General features: G+C 47.2%; 1 protein-coding gene and 1 pseudogene across 8 annotated transcripts; both read right to left on the bottom strand.

The window, feature by feature from the left end:
- Positions 1-411: 411 nt before the first annotated feature.
- Positions 412-10676, bottom strand: LOC123950458 (annotated as a pseudogene).
- A 1372-nt stretch (positions 10677-12048) lies between these two features.
- Positions 12049-21969, bottom strand: PROC (protein C, inactivator of coagulation factors Va and VIIIa). Of its 8 annotated transcripts, none has more exons than XM_046019834.1 (9): positions 21883-21969; positions 20507-20597; positions 19017-19183; positions 17536-17560; positions 17259-17396; positions 16998-17132; positions 14873-15012; positions 13877-13994; positions 12049-12740 (listed from the first exon to the last, which is right to left on the bottom strand). In XM_046019834.1, exons 1-9 carry the CDS (start codon positions 21946-21948, stop codon positions 12163-12165), a joined length of 1458 nt encoding a protein of 485 aa, XP_045875790.1. In that variant the 5' UTR covers positions 21949-21969; the 3' UTR covers positions 12049-12162. The 8 variants fall into 8 exon arrangements, with proteins under 8 accessions (XP_045875790.1, XP_045875793.1, XP_045875791.1 ...); XM_046019837.1 differs by having other exon boundaries at positions 16998-17138; positions 17252-17421; positions 17469-17560; positions 20507-20593; positions 21903-21969; XM_046019835.1 differs by having other exon boundaries at positions 20507-20593; positions 21903-21969.
- Positions 21970-22317: the final 348 nt, after the last annotated feature.

Below are 22317 nucleotides of genomic sequence, written 5' to 3'. Positions count from 1 at the left end.
CCACATATGAGTGAAATCATATGGTATTTGTATTTCTCTGACTGACTTATTTTGTTTAGCATAATACTCTCTATACAAATTTTATAATTATTTGCTCCAGTTCTGTAAAAAATGCTATTTGTATTGATAAGGATTGCATTGAATCTGTAGATTGCTTTGGGTATGTATGGACATTTATTTTAATTATAGTAATTCTTCTAATCCATGGGCATGGCATACCTTTCTATTTGTTCTGGTCATCTTCAATTTCTTTCATCAGTATCTTATAGTTTTCAGAGTATAGGTCTTTCACCTTTTGATTTAATTTATTCTTAGGGTTTTTTTTTATTTTGGTGTAATTTTATTTATTTATTATTTTTTAAAAGAGAACTTCTTGTTAGTTTTATTTACAGAAAATTCAACAGCATCCACTCAGTCCAGTTTGGTGGCCAGTTCTTTAGCCTTTGCTTTTTCCAACTTGGCAGTGTGAGCCACTGACTTTGGACCTAGAACATTGTCTCCCCAGTGGCAATGGATCACACCATATCTGTCAGTGTAATTGGTCTTAATAGCTTCCACCAACTTAGGCAGAGGTCCTTTGTCTCCCAAGTTAACCTCTGTGAAGAGAAGACACCCCAGCCTGGCCTTCCCCTTGATAATGCAGTAAGGAACACCAAACTTACGACACAAGGCAGGCAGGAAGATACCCAGCTCAGTGGGATCCACACCATGTGCAATAACTACCAGCTGAAACTTCTTGTTTTCCACCAAGGTGGTGACAGTATTAGCCTTAGCTTGAAGGACAGGTGGCCTCTTAGTGAGGACATCCCTTTTTCCAGTAGCTTTCTTCTCAGGCCGGGCCAACAATCTATTCTTCTTCTCTTTCTTTGTCTCTGGTCTGTATTTGTAGGCCAGCTTAAGCAGTTGAATAGCTGTTTGGCAGTCCAGGACCTGGGTGGACTGGTTAATTCCAGGAAGCACTTTTAGACATTTGTAGAAAATAGCCCTTTGCTGCCCCAGCTGGATGTAGCAGGAACATTTGACAATGCAGGTGAGGTAAATTTAGGGCTGGACGTCTTGTCCAATACCAAAAATTCTTGGGTCTTTCCTCAAACAGGGGACTGACAACCTTCTGAGCCTCCTGCTTCTTCACAAGAGCAAGGCCTGGGACCACCACTTAGCCTTCTTTCCCTTTGGCATCTTGGATTGCTGGAGGAGAGAGTGGTATAATTTTAAATGGGATTGTTTTCTTAATTTCTCTTTCTGTTACCTCATTATTAGTGTATAGAAATGGAACAGTTTCTGTATATTAATTTTGTGTCCTGTAACTTTACTGAATTCATTTATCAGTTCTAATAGATTTTTGGTGGAGTCTTTAGGGTTTTCTATATATAGTATGTCATCTGCAAATAGTGAAAATTTTATTCCTTTTTAACCAATGTGAATGGATTCCTTTTATTTACTGTTATTATTATTGGTCTGATTGCTGCAGCCAAGACTGCCAATACTGTGATGAATAAAAGTATTGAGTATGAAGATCCTTGTCTTGTTCCTGATCTTAGATGATAATATTTCAATTATTCACCATTAAGTATGATGTTATTGTGGGTTTTTCATATATGGCCATTATTACTATGTTGAGGTATGTTCCTTCTAAACTCACTTTGTTGAGATTGTATGTTGTATTTTGTAATGTATGTTGTATTTTGTCAAATGTTCCTTCTGAATTTATTTTTTTTCTTTTTCATTTTATTTTATTTCTTTTCAGCATTCCAGAATTCATTGTTTATGCACCACACCCAGTGCTCCATGCAATACATGTCCACCACCAGGCTTACCTAACCCCTAACTCACTGCACCCCTGCTTCTGAATTTATTGAGATGATCGTACACTTTTTGTTCTTTCCCTTGTTAATGTGATATGTCACATTGATTGATTTATGAATATGGACTCACTCTTGCAACCTGGAATAAATCCCATTTGATTGTGGTAGAAGACTCTTTAAATGTATTGTTAAATTTGGTTTATTAGTATTTTGTTGAGGATTTTTGCATCTATGTTCATCAGAGATATTGGCCTGTTTCATTTTTTGTAGTGTCTTTGTCTGGTTTTGGTATTAGTGTAAGACTGGTCTTATAGAATAAATTTGGATGTTTTCCTTCCTCTACTATTTTATTGCAATAGTTTAAGGATAGGTATTAACTCTTCTTTAAAAGTTGATAGAATTCAGGCGCCTGGGTGACTCAGTGGGTTAAGCCGCTGCCTTTGGCTCAGGTCATGATCTCAGGGTCCTGGGATCGAGTCCCGCATCGGGCTCTCTGCTCAGCAGCGAGCCTGCTTCCCTCTCTCTCTCTCTCTGCCTGCCTCTCTGTCTACTTGTGATCTCTCTCTCTGTCAAATAAAAAAAAAAAAATTAAAAAGTTGATAGAACTCACCAGTAAAGCCTGATCCTGGGCTTTTATTTGTCGGGAGTTTTTTTTTTTTTTATTATTGATTCAATTTGATTACTAGTAATTAATCTGTTCAAATTTTCTATTTCTTCCTGATTCAATTTTGGAAGATGGTGTGTTTCTAGGAATTTATCCATTTTTTCCTAGGTTTTTCATAATATTCTCTTATAATCTTTTGTGTTTCTATGGTGTCTGCTATTTCTCCTCCATTTCTGATTTTGAGTTCTCTCTTTTTCTTGATAAATCATGCTAAAAGTGGGTCAATTTTGTTTATCTTTTCAAAGAACCAGCTCTTGGTTTCATTGGTCTTTTTTAATGTGTTCTTAAATTTTTAAAAAGATTTTATTTATTTATTTGACAGAGAGAGAGAGATCACAAGTAGGCAGAGAGGCAGGTAGAGAGGGTGGGAAGCAGGCTCCCTGCTGAGTAAGAGCCTGATGCGGGGCCCGATCCGAGGACCCTGTGATCATGACCTGAGCTGAAGGCAGAGGCTTAACCCACTGAGCCACCCAGGCACCCCTGTGTTTTTAATTTTTATTTCATTATTTCTGCTCTGATCTTTATCATTCCCTTCCTTCTGCTAGCTTTGGATTTTGTTTGTTCTCCTTTTCTAGCTCCTTTAGGTGTTTATTTGAGATTTTTCTTATTTCTTGAGGTAGATATCTAATACTATAAACTTCCCTCTAAGAACTGTTTTTGTTGTGTCCCAAAGATATTGGACCCTTGCGCTTTTATTTTCATTGGTCTCCATGTATTTGTTGGTTTCCACTTTGATTTCTTAGTTGACACATTCATCATTTAGTAGCATGTTGTTTAGCTTCCATGTTTTTGGATTATTTCCAGATTTTTCTTGTAATTGATTTCCAGTTTCATATAGTTGTAGTTGGAAAAGATGTTTGATATGATTTCAGTCTTCTTAAATTTATTGAGACTTTTTAAATAATTTTCATCATTCTAAAAATAATTATGAGACAGGCAAAGAAGCAAAAAATGTAACCAATAAATAAGAGAAAGGAACCAATATACGTAGACCCACATAATGTTAAAGAAGATAGAGAAAATAGTGGGCCAAATTGGTGGAAATTTGGAGATTTTCTACAGAGAAATGGAATATAAAAAGAAAAATCATGTGGACATTCCAGAAGTGAAAATTTTGACATCTGAAATTAATAATTCATTGCACAGCTTTCATAGCGATTGGACACAGAAGACAGAAGTACTGAACTTGAAGACAGATTGATAGAAATTCCTCAAATCAGCACAGAGAGAAGGAAGGAAAGAAAAAAGAAAGGAAGAAAGAAAGGAGGAGAGATGAAATGGCAGACTGTGATTACTCTTATGAAGTCCTCTGCACCATGTGATTGTTTAAGCACATGCATGAATTTTTTTAAACAGGTGCATTGCTCTCCTGTCTGATGAGGGGTTCTGTGGGACCTCAGTGCCCACACTGACCCTTGCAATCATTGCACAGGGTGATGGGAGGGGAAAGGACATAGGCTAGAAACCAGGAGACCTGGACTTCATGCTTAGCTCTCCCACTGACTTGCTGTCTGATCTGGATTTGTTTTAAACTTACTTTCCTGGCCAAACCCCATGGAGTCCCCAGAAGGGCTATAGCTAGGACCAGGCCTAGCCCAACACTTGCCAGTGGAGCCTGACAAGGGGCAAGTCTGAAACTGGCTAACGATTGACCTATTCTAAATATTGACAGAGCCCAAGTCCTGCCATTGCCCAACCATACATGACTTCTCTCCTTCACTTGCAACCTGGTTCCATGTCACAGGGGACAAAACAGAGACTTTGAAGCTTACCACAAGTTCCACCTGACTCCCCCATTAGGGACAACTTAGGGAGTCCCTCTGAGTCTCTTTCCTTCTCATCAATATGAAGAGATTCAGTAGTACCTTCCCTCCCAGTTGCTGTGAGACCACTGCCATCACAAGTTTAGCTAAGTGAGGGTGATCAATACAGCTACCCTCATCCCTGCCCTCAGCCTGCAGCCTCCCCTGAGACAGCTGGGGTTGGCTAGCCATCTCTTCCCTGGGGTCCATCTCCCTGCTCAGTCTCCCCTGGCTTCCCTTGGGACTTGGTCCATCTATTCCTGAACTTGTGCCCACCAGTTCACAAGCCCCACCATCCTGCCACCTCCCTCCATCTCTCCCTGGTCCTCTTGGCCTCAGTTTAGCTAGCAGTTTCCCATCTGTTCTTCCACCCCTGCTCTGCCCCCTGGTTAAGTTGGGTGGAGGACTCCTTAGGAGGCAGAAACCCCAACCCCTCAGCCCAGCAACCCCAGAGCAGGACTCTCTGCACATGGCTGGCTTCCACTGGAGTACTGAACTCCCACTTTCATAGATGACCCAGCCTGTGCAGAACACTCCTATCTCTAAAGAAGTTTCAGTTACTGTGACCCTCAGTCCCAAACTTTGCATGAAGGAGTAAGGACAGAAGGGGAGGGAGGGGATCACTGATACCTCCAGGGACCCTGCAGATTTTTATTTTGTTTTATCCTCACAACCACTAGGGATATAGTGGATATGAACCCAAGTTCTTAGATGAGGTTATGAAGATTCCAGGTAATGCAGCAAGTCTTAGGCACCAACTGGGAGATATCCATGGCATTACATATGAAATGAGCTGGGAAGCTGTTGCTGGTTTTCCAGTTATTGTTGTTCATTTTAAAGTATGAACTTGTTTAAGTTGGGAACTGTCTGTTCTTTAAAAGTTTGATAAAGGGGTGCCTGAGTGGCTCAGTGGGTTGGGCCTCTGCCTTCAGCTCAGGTCATGACCTCAAGGTCCTGGGATTGAGCCCCGCATCAGGCTCTCTGCTCAGCAGGGAGCCTGCTTCCCCCTCTCTCTCTACTTGCCTCTCTGCCTACTTGTGATCTCTCTCTCTGTGTCAAATAAATAAATAAAATCTTTTTAAAAAGTTTGATAGAATTCACAGGCACAAAATAACACGTGGCTGAGGTTTGGAAGGGGAGAAGGATGGCTTTCAGCACCACTTCAGTTTTCTTCTTATGTTTTCAGGAATGTATCTATTTCATTTATGTTTTCAAGTTTATTAGATTCTAGCAAAACAGTTCTTAATTCCTTCTCCTTGCTATTTTATTTTTTATGATCTATAATTGACATTTAACATCATATTAGTTTCAGGTGTGCAAAATAATGATCTACTGTTTGAATATTTTTTAAATGATTACCACAATAAATCTTGTTAACATCCATTGCCATAATTACAAATTTTGTTTTCTGTGAGGAGAACACTCAAGATCTACTTTCTAGCAGTTTTCAAATACAATACAGTATTATTAACTATAGTCACCATGTTGCACATTACATCCTCAAGGCTTATTTATTTTATAGCTAGAAGTTCGTGCCTTTTGACCTCCTTTACCCATTTTTTTCCCACTCCCAAAATCTCCTCCTCTGGCAACCACCAATCTGTTTTCTGTATCTATGAATTTAGTTGGTTGGTTGGGTGGTCCATTAGTTAGTTAGGCTCCATATATAAGTGAGAAACTAAAGTATTTGTCTTTCTTTGTCTGACTTATGTCGCTTAGGATAGTAACCTTAGGGTCCATTCATGTTGCACAAATGGTAAGATTTTCTTTTTTTTTCATATTTTCATATGTTTATTTGCCATCTATATGTCTTCTTTTTAAATTAACATATAATGTATTATTTATTTCAGGAGTACAGGTCTGTGACTCATCAGTCTTAGACAATTCACAGCGCTCACCATAGCACATGCCCTACCCAGTGTCCATCACCCAGCCACCCCATTCCTCCCACCACCCTCTTCTCTAGCAACCCTCAGTTTGTTTCCTGAGATTAAGAGTCTGTTATGGTTTGTCTCCCTCTCTGGTTTCGTCCCACTTCATTTTTTCCTTTCTTCCCCCATGATCCTCTGCCTTGTTTCTCAAATTCCACATATTAATGAGATCACATGATACTTGATTTCGTTGACTTATTTTGCTTAACGTAATATCCTCTAGTTCCATCCACGTTGTTGCAGATGGCATGGTTTCATTTTTGATGGCTGCATAATATTCCATTGTATATATACACCACATCTTCTTTATTCATTCTTCTGTTGATGGACATCGAGGCTTTTTCCAAAGTTTGGATATTTTGGACATTGTTGCTATAAACATTGGGGTGCACATGCCCCTTCAGATCACTACATTTGTATCTTTGAGGTAAATACCCCGTAGAGCAATTGCTGGGTCATAGGGTAGCTCTATTTGCAACTTTTTGAGGAACCTCCACACTGTTTTCCAGAGTGGTTGCACCAGCTTGCATTCCCACCAAGAGTGTAGGAGAGTTCCCCTTTCTCTGCATCCTCTCCAACACCTGTCATTTCCTGACTAGTTAATTTTATCCATTCTGACTGTGTAAGGTGGTATCTTGTAAGGAGGTTTTGGTTTGTGTTTCCTTGATAACCGAGTGATGTTCAGCACTTTTCCAAGTGTCTGTTGGCCCACTGGATGTCTTCTTTGCAGAAATGTCTTCTGTCCATTTTTTGATTGGACTATTTGCTCTTTGGGTTTTGAGTTTAAGTCCTTTATAGATTTGGGATACTAGCCCTTTATCTGATATGTCATTTGCAAATATCTTTTCCCATTTTGTTGGTTGTCTTTGGTTTGGTTGACTGTTTCCTTTGCTGTGCAAATGCTTTTTATCTTGATCAAGTCCCAATAACTCATTTTTGCTTTTGTTTCCCTTGCCTCCAGCAATATATCTAATAAGAGGTTGCTATGGTTGAGGTCAAAGAATTTGTTGTCTGTGTTCTCCTTAGGATGTTGATGGTGTCCTATCTCATATTTAGGTCCTTCATCAATTTTTAGTTTATTTTTGTGCATGGTGTAAGAAAGTGGTCCAGTTTCATTCTTCTGCATGTTGCTGACCAGTTTTCCCAACACCATTTGTTGAAAAGACTGTTTTTTTTCCATTAAATATTCTTTCCTGCTTTGTCAAAGATTAGTTGACTGTATAGTTGTGGGTCCATTTCTGGGTTTTCTATTCTGTTCCATTGATCAATGCGTCTGTTTTTGTGCCAGTACCATACTGTCTTGATGACTGCAGCTTTGTAATAGAGCTTAAAGTCCGGAATTGTGATGTCACCAGCTTTTCTTTTCTTTTTCAGGAGTGCTTTGGCTATTCAGGGTCTTTTGTGGTTCCATACAAATTTTAGGATTATTTTTTCTACCCTGTGAAAAATGCTGGTAGTATTTTGATAAAGATTGCATTAAATGTTTAGATTATTTGGGGAGTATAGACATCTTAACAATGTTTGTTCTTCCAATCCAAGCTTTTCCATTTCTTTGTGTCCTCTTCAATGTCTTTCATAAGTGTTCTCTAGTTTTCAGAGTTCACATCTTTTACATGTTTGGTTGGGTTTATTCCTAGGTATCTTCTGGTTCTTGGTATAATGGTAAATAAGACCAATTCCTTGATTTCTCTTTCTGCTGCTCCATTATTAAAATGCAACAGATTTCTGTGCATTCCTTTTATATCCTGTGACTTTGCTGAATTCATATATTAGTTCTAGCAATTTTTTGGTGCAGTTTGTTGATTTTCTACATGGAGCAACATGTTGTCTGTAAATAGTGAGAGTTTGACTTCTTCCTTGCTGATTTGGATGTCTTTTGTTTCTTTTTGTTGTTTGATTGTTCAGGCTAAAACTTCTAATAATGGTTAAAAAGTAATGGTGAGAATGGCTATCAGTTTTTCCCCACTGAGGATGATATTAGTTGTGGTTCTTTCATATATGGCCTGCATGATGTTGAGGTATGTTCCATCTATCCCTACTCTGTTGAAGGTTTTTATCAAGAATGGATACTGTATATTGTCAAATGATGTTTTGGCATCTATTGAGAGGATCATATAGTTCTTATCCTTTCTTGTAGTAATGTGGTGTATCACGATCGATTTGTGAATACTGAACCACAACTAGAGCCAAGATAAATCCCACTTGATTGTGGTGAATAATTCTTTTAATGTACTGTTTAATGTACTGTTGGATTCAATTTGCTAGTCTCTTGTTGAAAATTTTTGCATCCCTGTTCATTGTTAATGTTGACCTATAATTCTCCTTTTCAGTGGAGTCTTTGTCTGATTTTGGAATCAAGGTAATGCTGGGCTTGTAGAAGGAGACTGGAAGTTTTCCATCCATTTCCATTTTTTTTTTTTTTTAACAGTTCAAGAAGAATAGGTATTAACTCTTTAAATGTCTGGTAGAATTCCCCTGGGAAGCCACCTGGCCATGGACTTTTGTTTTCTGGGGTTTTTTTTGATTGCTGATTCAATTTCTTTGCTGGTTATGGGTCTGTTAAAATTTTCTATATCTTCCTATTTCAGATTTGGTAATTTGGTAATTTTAGGAATTTGTCCATTTCTTCCAGATTGATCAATGGCTATAATTTTTCATAATATTCTCTTATAATTGTTTGTATTTTTGTGGTGTTGGTTGTGATCTGTCCTCTTTCATTTGTGGTTTTATTTATTTGGGTCCTTTCTCTTTTCTTTTTTATAAGTCTGGCTAGAGGTTTGTCAATTTTATTAATTCTTTCAAAGAACCAACTCCTGGTTTTGTTGATCTGTTCCGGATTTTGTTTGTTTGTTTCTATTTAATTTATTTCTGTTCTAATCTTTACTATTTCCCTTCTTTGGCTGACTTTAGTCTATATTTGCGGTTCCTTTACCAGCTCCTATAGGTGTAATATTAAGTTGTATATTTGAGACTTTTTTTGCTTCTTGAGTTAGGCCTATTTTGCAATATACTTCCCTCTTAGGACCATCGTTGCTGCCTCTCAAAAGTTTTGGATGTCATATTTTCATTTTCATCTGCTTCCATACATTTTTTTAAAATTTCTTCTTTAATTTGCTGGTTGAGCCATTCATTCTTTAGTAGGATGTTCTTTAACCTCTGTGTATTTGTGGTCTTCCCAAATTTTTTCTTGTGGTTGACTTCAAATTTTATAATCCTGCGGTCTGAAATATGCATGGTATGATCTCTGTTTTTTTGTATTGTTGAAGGCAGATTCATGACCCAGTATATGATCTATTCTGGAAAATGTTCTGCATGCACTTGAAAAGAATGTTTATTCTGCTGCTTTAGATGAAATGTTCTGAATATATCTGTTAAGTCCATCTGGTCCATGTGAGTTCTTTCTTTTAATTGGTAAGTTTAACCTAATTATATTTATCATTTTTTCCAACTCATTCCGTAGTTTCCATTAACTATACTTTCTTCTTGTCTCATTGTATAGTTTATGTTTGTTTTGATTTACTTTTTGTATAAGGTGTGAGACTTAGATTGGGTTTCATTCTTTGGCCTACAGATGGTCTACAGTACCAGCTTCATGTGTTGAGAAGTCTGTCCTTCCTCCACTGAATTACTTTTGCAGCTTTGTCAAAAATCAGATGCCCAAAAAAAAAAAAAAAAAAAAAAAATCAGATGCCCATAGTTGTGTGTTTAATTTATATCTAAGTACTTCATTTTCTTTCCTTTTAAAAGATTTTATTTGTTTATTTGACAGACAGAAATCACAAGTAGGCAGAGAGGCAGGCAAAGAGAGAGAAAGGGAGGCAAGCTCCCTGCCAAGCAGAGAGCCCAATGTGGGGCTTGATCCCAGGACCCTAGGATCATGACCTGAGCCGAAGACAAGAGGCTTTAACCCACTGAGCCACCCAGGTGCCCCTAAGTACTTCATTTTCTTTGGGGTGGTTGGAAGTGGTATTGTGTTTTTAGTTTTGATTTGGACATGTTCATTGTTATTATATAGGAATGAAATGTATTTATGTGTACTGCTTATTTCTTTTTAGTCTCCTTTTTTGTTTTCTGTTGGACAGGTGCAGTTTTCTTGGGTGTGTTTAAAAGATGTACCTTTGGGGGCGCCTGCGTGGCTCAGTGTGTTAAAGCCTCTGCCTTAGGCTCAGGTCATGATCCCAGCCCCGCATCGGGCTCTCTGCTCTGCGGATAGCCTGCTTCCTCCTCTCTCTCTGCCTGCCTCTCTGCCTAGTTGTGATTTCTCTCTGTCAAATAAATAAAATATTTAAAAAAAAAGATGTACCTTTGTTCTTGTTTTGTTTGCCTTTAGGAAAATTTCCAGAGATTTTAAATGTTTCTTTTCATAATTTTCACTAGTTTCCCTATGCTCCTCATGCTGTCATGCCCAAGTTTTCTCATCCATGCTAGTCAACTGTCTCTGTGGGAAGCTCACCTGTGCAAAGGCCTCCAGCATGCTGTCACTCTCTCAGTCCATTGTGTGCCACTGCAAGTGTCAGGGATGCTGGCCCAGTGTACTGGTTGGGAGGTGGTTCCAACTCTGGGCCTGACTTCCTCCTAGTTCCTAGCGGTGCCATCTACCCCTTTCCTGGGTGTGTTAAGAGATGAATCTTGCAGGCCCCTTCTCAGGCACAGCTCTTCTCTTGTGGCTGAATAGAGACAACTCCATGGGTCCTGGTATCTCTCTGGTGTGTGATTAGCAGCTCTGGTCTGACAAGTTGGTTATAATCACAAGTCAAGGTCTCCTTCACTATTGACTCACTCCTGCTATCTTTTCTGAGATTGCTGCCTGAGGCTTGGAAAAAGTGCCTGTCCAAGCAGAAATGGCCCTTAAAGACCATCTGTCTAGTGGTTTTTAACCTCAGTTACACTTTTAAATCACCTAGGGACTTTTTAAAGTATCAATGCCTGGGTCACCTACTCTAAATTGGTTAAACCAGAGTCTCCGAGGGCCCAATTCTAGCTAGATGTCTGTGAAAGTTCCCCAGGAGGTTCTCATGGACAGATGGGCTTGAGAACCACAGCTTTCATTTAATCCCTTTATTTTATGATGCCCAGAGAAGAGAATGACTTGGCCAAGGCCACACAGAGTTAGATTCCTTGTATGGCTTTCAGCTAATTGTCTCAGCTTGTCTCACCTCTATCCCTTTTTACTGGGTACATCCTTACTTCTTTCTCTGTCTCATCCAGTCATTCCTAGAAGGCTGGGTCAAGACAGAACCTCTTGCTTACTGCTGTTCATAATTGTGTGAAATTGTCCTTAAACAGCTTCCCCAACTACACTGTGAGCTCGTGCTGAGCTGAACCAACACCTTCTGAGTCTCTGGCTACTTCCTCCACTGGGTTGATAATAGTCACTACACCCAGCAGGTGCTCAACACAGCTGCTCTCCAAGAACAGCGGAGGACAGACAGGGCCATAGGGCTCTGGGAGTCAGACTTAGACTTGAATCCTAATTCCACCATGTAAACCATGCTGAACTTCAGTTTCCTCCTCTGTAATATGAGTTCAAAACCTCTGCCTTCATTGTAGGGTTGACTGTAAAGCTCTGGCTTCCAGATCTCTGTTTTGTGTGGGCTCCTTCCAAGACTCTGGGAGGGGCTCTCCCAGGTTCATAGTCACATTTTTTATTCTTTTTCATATAGAGAGCCCCCTCCAAATGGTATCAGTCTCAGACCTCACCAAACTTGGACCTACTCCTCCCCACAGAGCTGCTCTGGAAGTTAAATAAGATTGTGTTCCTAAAGTGTGAGAAATGCAGTAGATGCTCCACAAACGTTACTTCTCTCCAGAACAGCCCAGAAAAAAGATGCAAAGACAGGCAGAACTGTAGCTGATGTGCATGTCACATGTCCCCTTTAATGTCTCAAATATTCCCATTCAGCAATCCAGCCCCCCTTCCACAAGTGGCCTCTGGGGTTCAGACACAAGCCTGAGGGATGCTAAGGTACCTGGTTCTCAGGGAAGGCCTCCTCAGCTCTAATGTAGCCATGGATCCAGTCAAGGTAGCGGCTAACTTTTGTGTAAATGCCGTAATTGTGGAGGCGCCCGCAGCCTTCGCCCCAGCTCACCAGACCCACCAGGAACCAGGTGCCACGGAAAGATGCAACCATAGGCCCCCCACTGTCACCCTCACAGGCATCCCGTGAGTCCCCAAGGATGCCCGCGCACAGCATGTTCTCAGAGATCATGTTGTGCATGGCCTGGATGCACTCATTGTGCGGGGCCACGGGAATATTGATGAAATTGAGGACGAAGGTGCGGTTCCTTTTGGTCTCACTGCGATAGCCCCAGCCAGTCACCACGGTCTCCTGGCCAACCTGGGTGAGTTCACGCTCTGCAAGGCCACTGTCTGGGAGGCAGATGGGCACGATGGTCTGTGAGAGGACAGCGGGCTGGGCCAGGCGGAGCAGTGCGATGTCATTGTCCGTGGTGCTCTTGCTGTAGTTGGGGTGGATGAGGATCTCCTTGATGTCCACATCCATCTCCCACTTCTCCCAGCGCCGCAGGTCATACTCCCCTGTGGGGCAGAGGAGCAGTTAAGAGCGGTTTGGGGCAGCCAGTGGGCCCACACCTGGAGTGGTCGCTGTGTCTCGCAGGCAGTTACGAGTGCCATAAGTCTGTGCTTCATATCCCTGCCAGTGGTAACAGCTGGGGTGTCAGTTCTTAAGGGGCAGAATTCTGGCTGGAATTTAATACTCACTCCCAGATGGAGCAGTGAGGCCTGGCAAGTAAGCAGCCGTGGGTGGTCAGTATGGCAGCCTAGGACACAGATCAGATCCACACAGGGAAGTGGAGGGACACATCTCTTCTAGCAGTGCTGGCCCGAGAACAAGGTAGTGACAAGCCACGATGGGGACAGGACCAGAACAGCAAGACCCAGAGAGGACCCACGGGACACAGGCTCTGCCAGGGAAGATCTGGATCACACGCAAGGGACAAGATCCTCTCCAGCAAGGCTAATGGCTCCTGGAGCGGCAGGGGCAGTGCAGGGAGCTGGGAATTCTAAACTGAGAGCCACTGGAGGCCACGGGCCGTTGGTCATGCTGCAGGCAATTGTAGAGAACATGAGTTTGGTCATCCTCAATATATCTCTTCCTTCTTTTCTGTATGAATAGTGGAGAGCCCCCTCCAGAAATTGGTAGAGCGGGGCCCAGGCTCGTGGCCCGGGATTACTGCAGGGAAGCGGCCTGGAAGATGCCGGGGCCTCTGCTGCTCAGCTCTGTTCTTGTCAGTCATGTGAAGCATGGCCCTGAGCCCAAGCCATGTGTATGCCTTGTGGATCTCCGCGCCTAAGGTGCCAGAGGCCCACAGACACAGCCTGTTCATGTGAGTGTGAATAAAGAGGCGAGGGTGTGTGTGTGTGTGTGTGTGAGAGAGAGACCCCCCCTCACTTTGCAAACATGTGTATGTAAGTACTTGGGCGCCAGATTGGAAGAGAATCCCCGACCTGCAGAACGACAGGTGCCACTGTGTCCAAGATTCCACAGGTAGCTGGGGCGAGCACACAGGCCTCTTCTCCCCAGACAACTTCCAGGGGACTCAAGCAGCCTCTTGCTCAAGCACCCCAAAGACGAGGGCCCCCAAAGCTCACTAGCCTGTCTGGTGCCACCTGAGGCCTCTGGTGGCCCCCTCCTGCCTAGCCCCAGCCCGCACCGAGCCTGACGGTGAGCTTCTTAGAGTCCTCCATGCAGTGGGCCGCTGTCAGCACCCAGGAGGTATGGATGAGCACTGCCCCGCAGGCCAGCTTCTTCTTTGAGTCCAGCAGGATCACCTGGAATGGGAGTAGGCAGTGACATCACAACACTACCTCTGACAGCTCCAAGTCGGGGCTTATCGCTCTTAGCACAGCCACAGCATGGTTCTCAAGCCCGAGGCACTGGCTGCATTGGTCAGTCTTTCATGGTCACACAGCACGGACTTAGGGTCCTTTGCTGGCATTTTCTGTCTTACAGACTTGGACTGTTGTAGGGCATCTCCTTGCCTTTCCCATGCTATAGCTACAGTCATCCTTAGCAGCACCCAGAGAGTTCTGCTCACCCTTGAGACTTAGGCTGGGACTCAAGTCCTCTAAGAAGCCTTCGAGGCCTCAAGGTTGTATTGAGTATCCCCCTCAGGGTTCCATAAGCCCCTATCCCCCTGGTCATCCTGCCTTTTGTCCCACTGAGTGGCTGTTTTTATGAGCCTGACCCTTGCAGGATCTATGAGCTCCCCAAGGCCTGCCAATCTTCTGCTTGTTGATTTTCTGTACCCCTCCCTCCCCCCCAGTGCCCGGGACCATTTTAAGTATTAGTTCCCATGGCAAGGCTGGAGAGGTACGGCAGGGTCAACTCAAGCAAAACCTCTGTCATAAGCCGGGCCTTGGCCGAATGTGCCACCAGCAGCACATGATCTTTCCAGCTCTCTGTTAAAACTATGACTCACCTTCCTGCACATCTGCCCCCTGCCCCTGTGCCCAATTCACCGTGCCCCGACCACGACTCTCCCATCGGGTACCCCTGGATTTCCCTTAAACTGCTCCACCATTAGCACTGCCCCCGCCCCAAGTGAAGGCAGCATTTCCTCTCTCCATCTGTGCGTCCTGATCAGGAACTCCCAGTAGGGGCTCAGAGATTCCTGCCCCAGCTGCGAAACAGCGGCTTCTCATCTCACCTGCCAGGGGCTCTCTCCCCATTTGGTCTCTTTCCCATTGACGAGCCTTGGATCTACTTGGTCAGTTTGGTTTGTGTCCCGTTTCAAGTGCTTGCGCTTCTTCTCCAGTCGCTTCCCTGGCTTCCCACAGGGGAACTTCACTGAAGATAGGGGAAGCAAGTGAGTTCCTGCCAGGCACTACTCCCCAAGACTGCCCTCCCATCTTTGTCTACTTCCTGCCTGCAGGCTAGTTGGCTCCATTGTAGGGTTAAAAGGATAGACGATGCTGAGGCACCCGGTTCTAGTCACCTGCAAATCCCCTTGGGTTAGTCAGTCAGTCAACAAACAGTGCCACCTAATGGTAAGAGCCAGGCCAAGCAGCATCACCACCTATCTGTGTCCCTGGACCGGTTAAACTTCTCAGAGTTCAGTATCTGCTCCTCCAGAAGTTGCTGGGAGCAGTCCCTGAAGTACATAAAATAAAGTCTCATGCGGGGATACCACCAAGCTCTTAACACAGGTAAGAAATTATGGGGAGGAAGTGGTGGGTCTTCCTGGGGAGCCCCCAAAGTAGCTCTAAGCCCAGTTGTGAGGTCCCCTGCCAAGAGGAGAGAGAACAGGACAGAGAGCCAAGGGCTGGGGGGGCTTTCAACATCTGCTCATGATGGACCATGCATACCAGGTTGAAAGATTTAGACTTGTAGGATGGTTGATAGGCAACCATCAGCAGGAGAATTGCATAGTGGCAGAGAATAGAGACAGACAACAGCAACAAAATTCCAGAAGCTAGACATGGTAACTAACTTGGCTGACTGAGAAAGCAAAAATCTTAGCCAGTAATACAATTCCAGCAGCAGACTGCTTTTTATTACAGAACCCTCCAGAAGCCTCAGTGTTTCTGAAGGACGCAGTGCAGGCTGGACTACAGACAGGAATGCTGAGTTTAGAAATGAAACTGCCAAAGCCCTAGTCCTCTGTCTCAGGCCCCCAGTGGCTTGTCTCCTCTCTCAGCCCTGAAAGAGACCACAGGTGCCTTCTCTGCACAGGGTGAACCAGAGACTGTGATCTGGGCCTCCAGCCACAGGAAAGAGTGACATGCAAGGCTGACCAGAGGGAGTCACGCAGATATCGGCAGACTGGGCAGATGCCAGCTCCTCTTCCCTACTCTGCTCCAGGGGGCCTGGAAGGCAGGCTCTGCCCAGTCAGACGTGAACCTGGAGAATTCCTCTCAGGAAATGGCCTAGTTACCTGAGGATCTGGGCAGTAGGGATTCTACCAGTGACCTGCGCCTTCTGATGGCCTCTTAGAAAGCCTTTAGGCCACCTGGTCCACAGGCATTTTCTTGTAAGTTCCCGTGAATCATTATTTCACAATAAAAAGTTAGACATTTCTTCCCAGTGAAAGGTTGGAATATAACATTGTGGAAAGTTCCCTGAAAGAACAGGAAGCCAAGTCAAAGAGATGGAAAACAGAAGTGATAATAAACCTAGAGAAGCCATCCCAAGGAAAGGAGACCTGAGTGATGTGAGGTCCCAGAGGTGAGAATACAGACTACAGTGGGAGGATAACTAAGGAAATGTGCCTGAGGCAGTAGACAGGAATTTCCACAGGAAAAGGTTCCATCAAGGGCATTGTACAACGAACGACAAAAGACCCACGCTGAGAAGCAACCTGCTGAAATTCATGGTAAGAGCTGTAAAATTCTCACTTCTAGGGCATATACAAAGTTGATAAAAATTAAAATGTTATAAGAAGGAAAAGAAGGTGGACTAGGGTTCCTGTGTCTCTTCAGAGAAGCCAGAGGTACAAGGGGAGCTGGGATGCCAGGCTGGACAAGGTGTCTTCAGAAAATAAAGCCATCCAAGGTAAATGGAGGAAGATGCTGGAGGCCTGGCCCCCAACATCCACTCAGAGTTTGGGAGATGAGCTACATATGGCTCATGCTCCTCCGGAAGTTGTCCGCAAGGTGAGCTGGGGAACCTGGGGGAAGGCAGGCAAGAGAGGGAAAGCGACCCAAGGGCACCCACACAACTCCCAGGCTGATTGCACTACCAAGCACCCTGTCAGTGCAGGGGCGGCCCGTCTCCTCACCCACTCGCTGGAAGCCTCTCGTGCCGCCCCCACCGCGGGTTTTGGGGGCGCTCACCTGTGGGCTCGCACTGCAGGTGGTCGTCCCCCAGCCTGTAGCCCGGCGCGCAGCGGCAGCGGCGCCCGCCCTCCTCCTCCAGGCAGTGGTGCGCGCAGCCGCCGTTGTCCACGGAGCAGTTGAAGTAGATCACCTCTGGGCGGACAGGGGAGGCGGCGCCAGGAGCGGGTGGCGAGGCGCGCTCCGGCCCGCCCCGCCCCCGGACCCCCAGGAACCCCGTCTCCCGCGCGCCCGCCCCCCCTCCGCGGCCGGCTCTCTCACCGTGCCTACAGAAGCGACCCTCCCAGCCACCGTCGCAGTTGCAGCCAAAGGCACTAATGCCGTCGATGCACTTGCCGTGCCCGCAACACGGGCTGTCGCACGGGTGCTCGGAAGGTAGGGACGCACACTGGTCCCCGTCTGCGACATGGGAGGAGGGGCGTCACTGGTGTGGCCAGCGGGGGGGCCCCCCACGCCCCGTCCTGTCCTTACAGCGGCTCAAAAAACCCGGGGGGGGGGGGGCAGGGGCACCGCAGCCTGGGGTCTAGTGCGCACTCACCGACGTACTTGGACCAATAGGCCAGCTGTGGAGAAAAGGGACAGTGTCAAAGGCCTCAGCCCAGGGTATAGGGAGCCCAGGAGGTGCCCCCTGAGACTGGCCCAGGTAGAGCAGGGGAGGGAAGGGCTTCTGGACAAAGAGGGGTCTACCCCTGCTTGTTGCCATCCGCTGGTGCAACTGCCCCCTGAGGAGGACCACACTCCTCCTTGCCCCCTGCTGTCCATCTCCAAGCCACACCCCAGGCACCAGCACCCCCGGTGCAGCCGGAACCCTGCTCTCTGGACTGCCTGCTACAGCCACAACCTTTACCCTGCAATCGACTCAAAGCTCCCACCCAGCTGCTCTGCCTCCTTCCAGCCTCTGTCACTCTCTTCGGCTTTTCTGGACCTCTCATGCATGTGGTCTTTCCCTAAGCCAGTGTTCTCAAAGTGGAGACCTTGTTGGTTAGACATGGATTGCTGAGAAGGTCTGCTTTTGTCTGACCAAGTCCCTGTTGCTGCTGCTGCTGCTGCTGCTGCTGCTGCTGGTCTGGGACCACCACGCCGGAGACCCACGGCTGGATGCCTCCAACATCAAACCCCTCCCTGTGGCAGAGGCTCTGCCCTGCTGGGCCTGGGAGACCTTAGGGTAAGGTGCTCGGATTGTGGCTCCACAAAGTCCTTTGGGCGTCTGTTGAGGAGGTTGTTTGGGAAAAGAGCCAGTGGGGATCTAGGCAAGGAGGCAGCAGATGTAAGGGCAGACCAGAGTTTCCCACCCTGGTCCTGGAAGCCCTGAATAATAAGGAAGGGCATCCTTATAGACCTGGACCCCAGGCAGCAGCACAACTGCTCGTCCTAGTAGCTCGAGTAAGCCCTTGAGATGCACTGGGTCTGAGCCTTGTACCAGAGAGCTACCTCCCTTACCAATCCATCCTTCTGCCTCAGGGCTGCCACTATGGGCCCTGGCAGCCAGAGAGGATGTGGACTTCCCCTCTGATCCCCTAAGCATCAGATTTTGCCTCTTGAGAATTTGAACTGAGGCACAGAGGGAGTGTATGTAGACAGACATCAGGGAATCTTGCGTCACACACCCCGCGATAGGCAGATGTGTGGCTGGAAACAGAGAAGGTGGGATTTTGGTCACAGAGAACAGGGGAGACAGGGGCCAGCTATGGGCAGAGGGCGGGCTGAACTTCCTCCAGTGGGCTTGTTGGGAATCGGAGCCTAAGGTTTCCCCAAATTCCCTATTCCTGAAGCTAATTGAGAGTTCTGTTCCTTGCAGTCATGTGTGCCCTGACCAAGACAGTAGGGCCAGCGTCCTCTTCATTCCACTCACCCTTCCCACCCCTGAGCAAGCTGGATGGAGAAGGGGCTGTTGCCCATTGCCTCCCCAGACTCCCAGGAGGGCCTCAGCAGTGGGGCCCTAGCTTGTTCCTCCAGACCTCTGCTGGCCACCAGCCTGCACCTGAGACTCGTCCTCTGCACCCAGCCAGATGGCCTTACTGTGTAGTCCACATTTTGGAAAATCTCCTGGGCCTCCTCGAAGTCACAGATCTCCTCTATGCACTCCCGCTCCAGGCTGCCTGGCCGGATCTCCTCTAGGAAGGAGTTGGCTCGCTTGCGGATCCGCAGAACCTGGTGGGCGCTCTTGCTGCTGGAGAACACTGAGTCTGGTTGGGGGTGGGGGGAAGCTCATTAGGGAGAGGGCCTAGGGTGGGGGCTTCTCTGCAGTGAGCCCCAGGAGATATTTTTGTCTTGAGCCCTCAGGACTTAAAACTCCCCTGCTCCTCTGCTCTCTTCCTCCACACACAGCAGATGGCCAGCCTGGGAAGACAGGAGACTTGGCCATTCAGAGGACATGTGCTGGACAGACAGTCCTCCCTTTGGACCCAACCTGACCTCTGCGTGACCTTGAGCCCGTGCCTTTGCCTCTCTAAACCTCCGTTTATTCGTACAAACATGAGGATGAGGTAATGGTGTCAAACAGCGCAGTGCCTGACGTAGAAATGAGCACTGGGGACACATGTTGGCTGGACGCCGTTGTTATTACCAGCACTGCAAACATCACTCTGTCTTTCTATTCTCCCAGGACCCCTGTGCAACCCTGTCTTGCACTGTCCCGCCTATCTCCCCCCCTCCCCACCCCCAGCCCCCTTGACCTCTCCTGAGTGGAGCATTTCTCCTGCCTTCCCCTCAGGGGCAGGGCAGACCTGTGCCTTGGGCTCTGAGAGATGTCTGTTGGGTATAGCTGGGGCGGAGGGACCAAGTAAAGGGAGTGAGCAAGACAGGCTGGAGGAGGGGGTGCGAAGTCCAGGAAAGGAACGCCTCTGACCTGAGTCTGGATACAGGAGCCAAGTGGACCACAGGTAGGAGTGGGGACACCCCAGGCAGACAAGCAGCTCGAGAGGGGGCTCAAATGCAACAATGGCTGGTAGGCCTCAAGGAGACTGGGGCGGAGGGGCTGCTGCAAGGCACTGGCAGCTCTTGACCCCTCAGACCTCCCCATGCACCCTGGCTTCCTCCTGTTGGAAGGGGGTGGGGAGGCCCAGGAGGGGTGAAGCTGGGCAGTCACTGTACAGTGCCTAGGAGGAGAGGCTGCCCTGGGGCAGTATGGTTGCTGGCCAGTCCTGGCTTTCAGCTTTCCGGCTTTCACAGTTAAGGGAGTGAGTGGGTGGAGGGGAAAGGCCCAGGGGACTCTGTGGCCCACTCCCAGACCGGGAGGTAGGAACTTCAGGACATGCCCCCTGGGGTTCCTTGCTGTCACCACAGTCCCCTGCTGTCACAGTCCCGCAACCCCTGCCCAGGGTGGAGCTGCGGGGGCGGGAGCTACTGGATTCAAGCAGCTGGCCTGTAGGGGACTGTCGGGTTGCTCCGCCCCATGGTGCCTCTCCTGTCACTCTGAGGCTCGGAGGATATGCTGCAAAGTATGAGGGCCTTGCGTGGGGCCTTGTGAAGACCTTGAGGATCCCAGGGAAGGAGGACAGTGGCCTTACCGGGAGGAACTGGTGTGCCGGAAATTCCCCAGATGGTCACCGACAGTAAGAGGCTCGCGAGCTGCCACATTCTGGAGTTGCTGCCGCCTGTCTGAGGAGGACTTCTGAGCTGCCAGCAGCCCCACCAGCCCCTGCTCTGCCTGCCACCCTGGCCCCAGATGGGAGCTGACTGCCAGCGCCGGGGCTTGGGGGGCTCCTTATTCACTACCCAGACAGCTACTGGCCCCTCAGTGTCCTGGCCTGTGTGGGGCTGGGATCACAGCAGCTGCCCAGCATCTGAGGGATGAAGAGAAAAGGTGGAAAGGACACAGATTCCTGGGGAAGATCAAAGGGACTCGGCACAAAAGGGCCATGGCAGGTGCCCTCTCTTGCCCTGTTATTTGAGGGTCAGGGGGTGGTGACTTTGCTGATCTAATGGCAGGCTAAGAGGCTTAAGTAATATTTATCAGATATTTATGGTATTTTCCAAACAACTTATACGTAGTTCAGAAAGCAGGCCACCAAGTCAACCACTTGGTGCAAATACCAGTCCAGGACATCAACACTGGGCAAGGTACCTAACGGCTCCATGACTCAGTTTCCGGGTTAGAAAAGCTGTATTTCTGCCTTATAGGGTTATCATGAGAATTAAATTAATTAATCCACATAATACTCAAAACAGGGTTTGTACACAGTAAATGCTTGGGAATACTAGCTTTTATTCTCTCAGTTAAAGCTCACAATGCCTGCGAGTGAGGTGTTAATGTCGTCAGCCCATTTCATAGAAGGCGGTCACCTCAAAGCTTAGAGGAGAGAAGGAGCTTACCGAAAACCCACAACTGGGACCTGACAAAGCTAGTGTCCAGGCCTGGAATCTTAACCCCTGCCCCAAACTACCGGCTGCCCCACGAAGCCCCAGAAGTATTCCTGCGGGCTGGAAGCTGAGGAGCAATCCCTCCACGGCCTCCAAGCCCAAGCAGTAGGCCTGCCGGCCCCACCCGCAAGCTCCCCCACTCCATCTGACCTCACTTTCTGCCTTCACTGACCCCCCCCCCACGCCGCCAGAGGCTGTTTGTGATATTTGTTTGAATCAGACACCCTAGGTTTAGAGGAGGGGGTGAGGTGGGGAGTAGGGGGAGTCCTGGGCTCCAAGCTGCCCTTACGATGTCGCAGGGCCCTGGCAGCCCTCAGATCATTTCCACTGGCCTCCAAGTCTGGGAAGAAGGCCCGTGGGAACTGTGGCACCCAGGCCTGCGGAATGCCAGCCAGCGCCCTGGCCCGGCCTGTGGCAGAGCCCTGACGTCCCATTAGCCCAAGCTCCAGCCAGCTTCTGGAACCCTGGCTGGAGCATTCAACCTTCACATCTGCTGTTCCCACCCCCGTCCCCCCTCACAGACCTGCCATGAAGGGGCCTTACTGGGGTGGGCCAGGGAGAGACTGCAAGGTCGCCGTCCCGCCGCCATGACAGCCTGAACCGCGCGTGAGTTAATCCATAACCTCAAATATTTGCTTGGCCCTCAGTGCTGAGACCTCCCCCTCCACAGATAAACAAACAGGCTCCCAGCTCCTGATGGCCCTGTTTGCCCAAAGCCCACTTTTGTCCACCAATTGGTGCCATCCAGGAGGGAGGACGGAAGGGGATGGGCAGTGTCAAACTGTCTACCGATGTGGTCTCATTTTGGCCTCAAAGGCGGCTGGCTATAGGAGGGACATTGTGTCTGTGTCGCAGATGGGGACATTTTTACCCAGAGATACGAGTTTTCCCCAGATTAGCACTGCTGGCGAGGATTCTGTATTTCACCACATCTAGGACGCCGTTAATTATAAGATGC

Source organism: Meles meles, chromosome 9, assembly GCF_922984935.1.
Source record: "Meles meles chromosome 9, mMelMel3.1 paternal haplotype, whole genome shotgun sequence".
Classification (NCBI taxonomy): Eukaryota; Metazoa; Chordata; class Mammalia; order Carnivora; family Mustelidae; genus Meles; species Meles meles.
The sequence above is the reverse complement of the archived record's forward strand: the minus strand, read 5'-3'. Positions and strand labels throughout refer to the sequence as shown.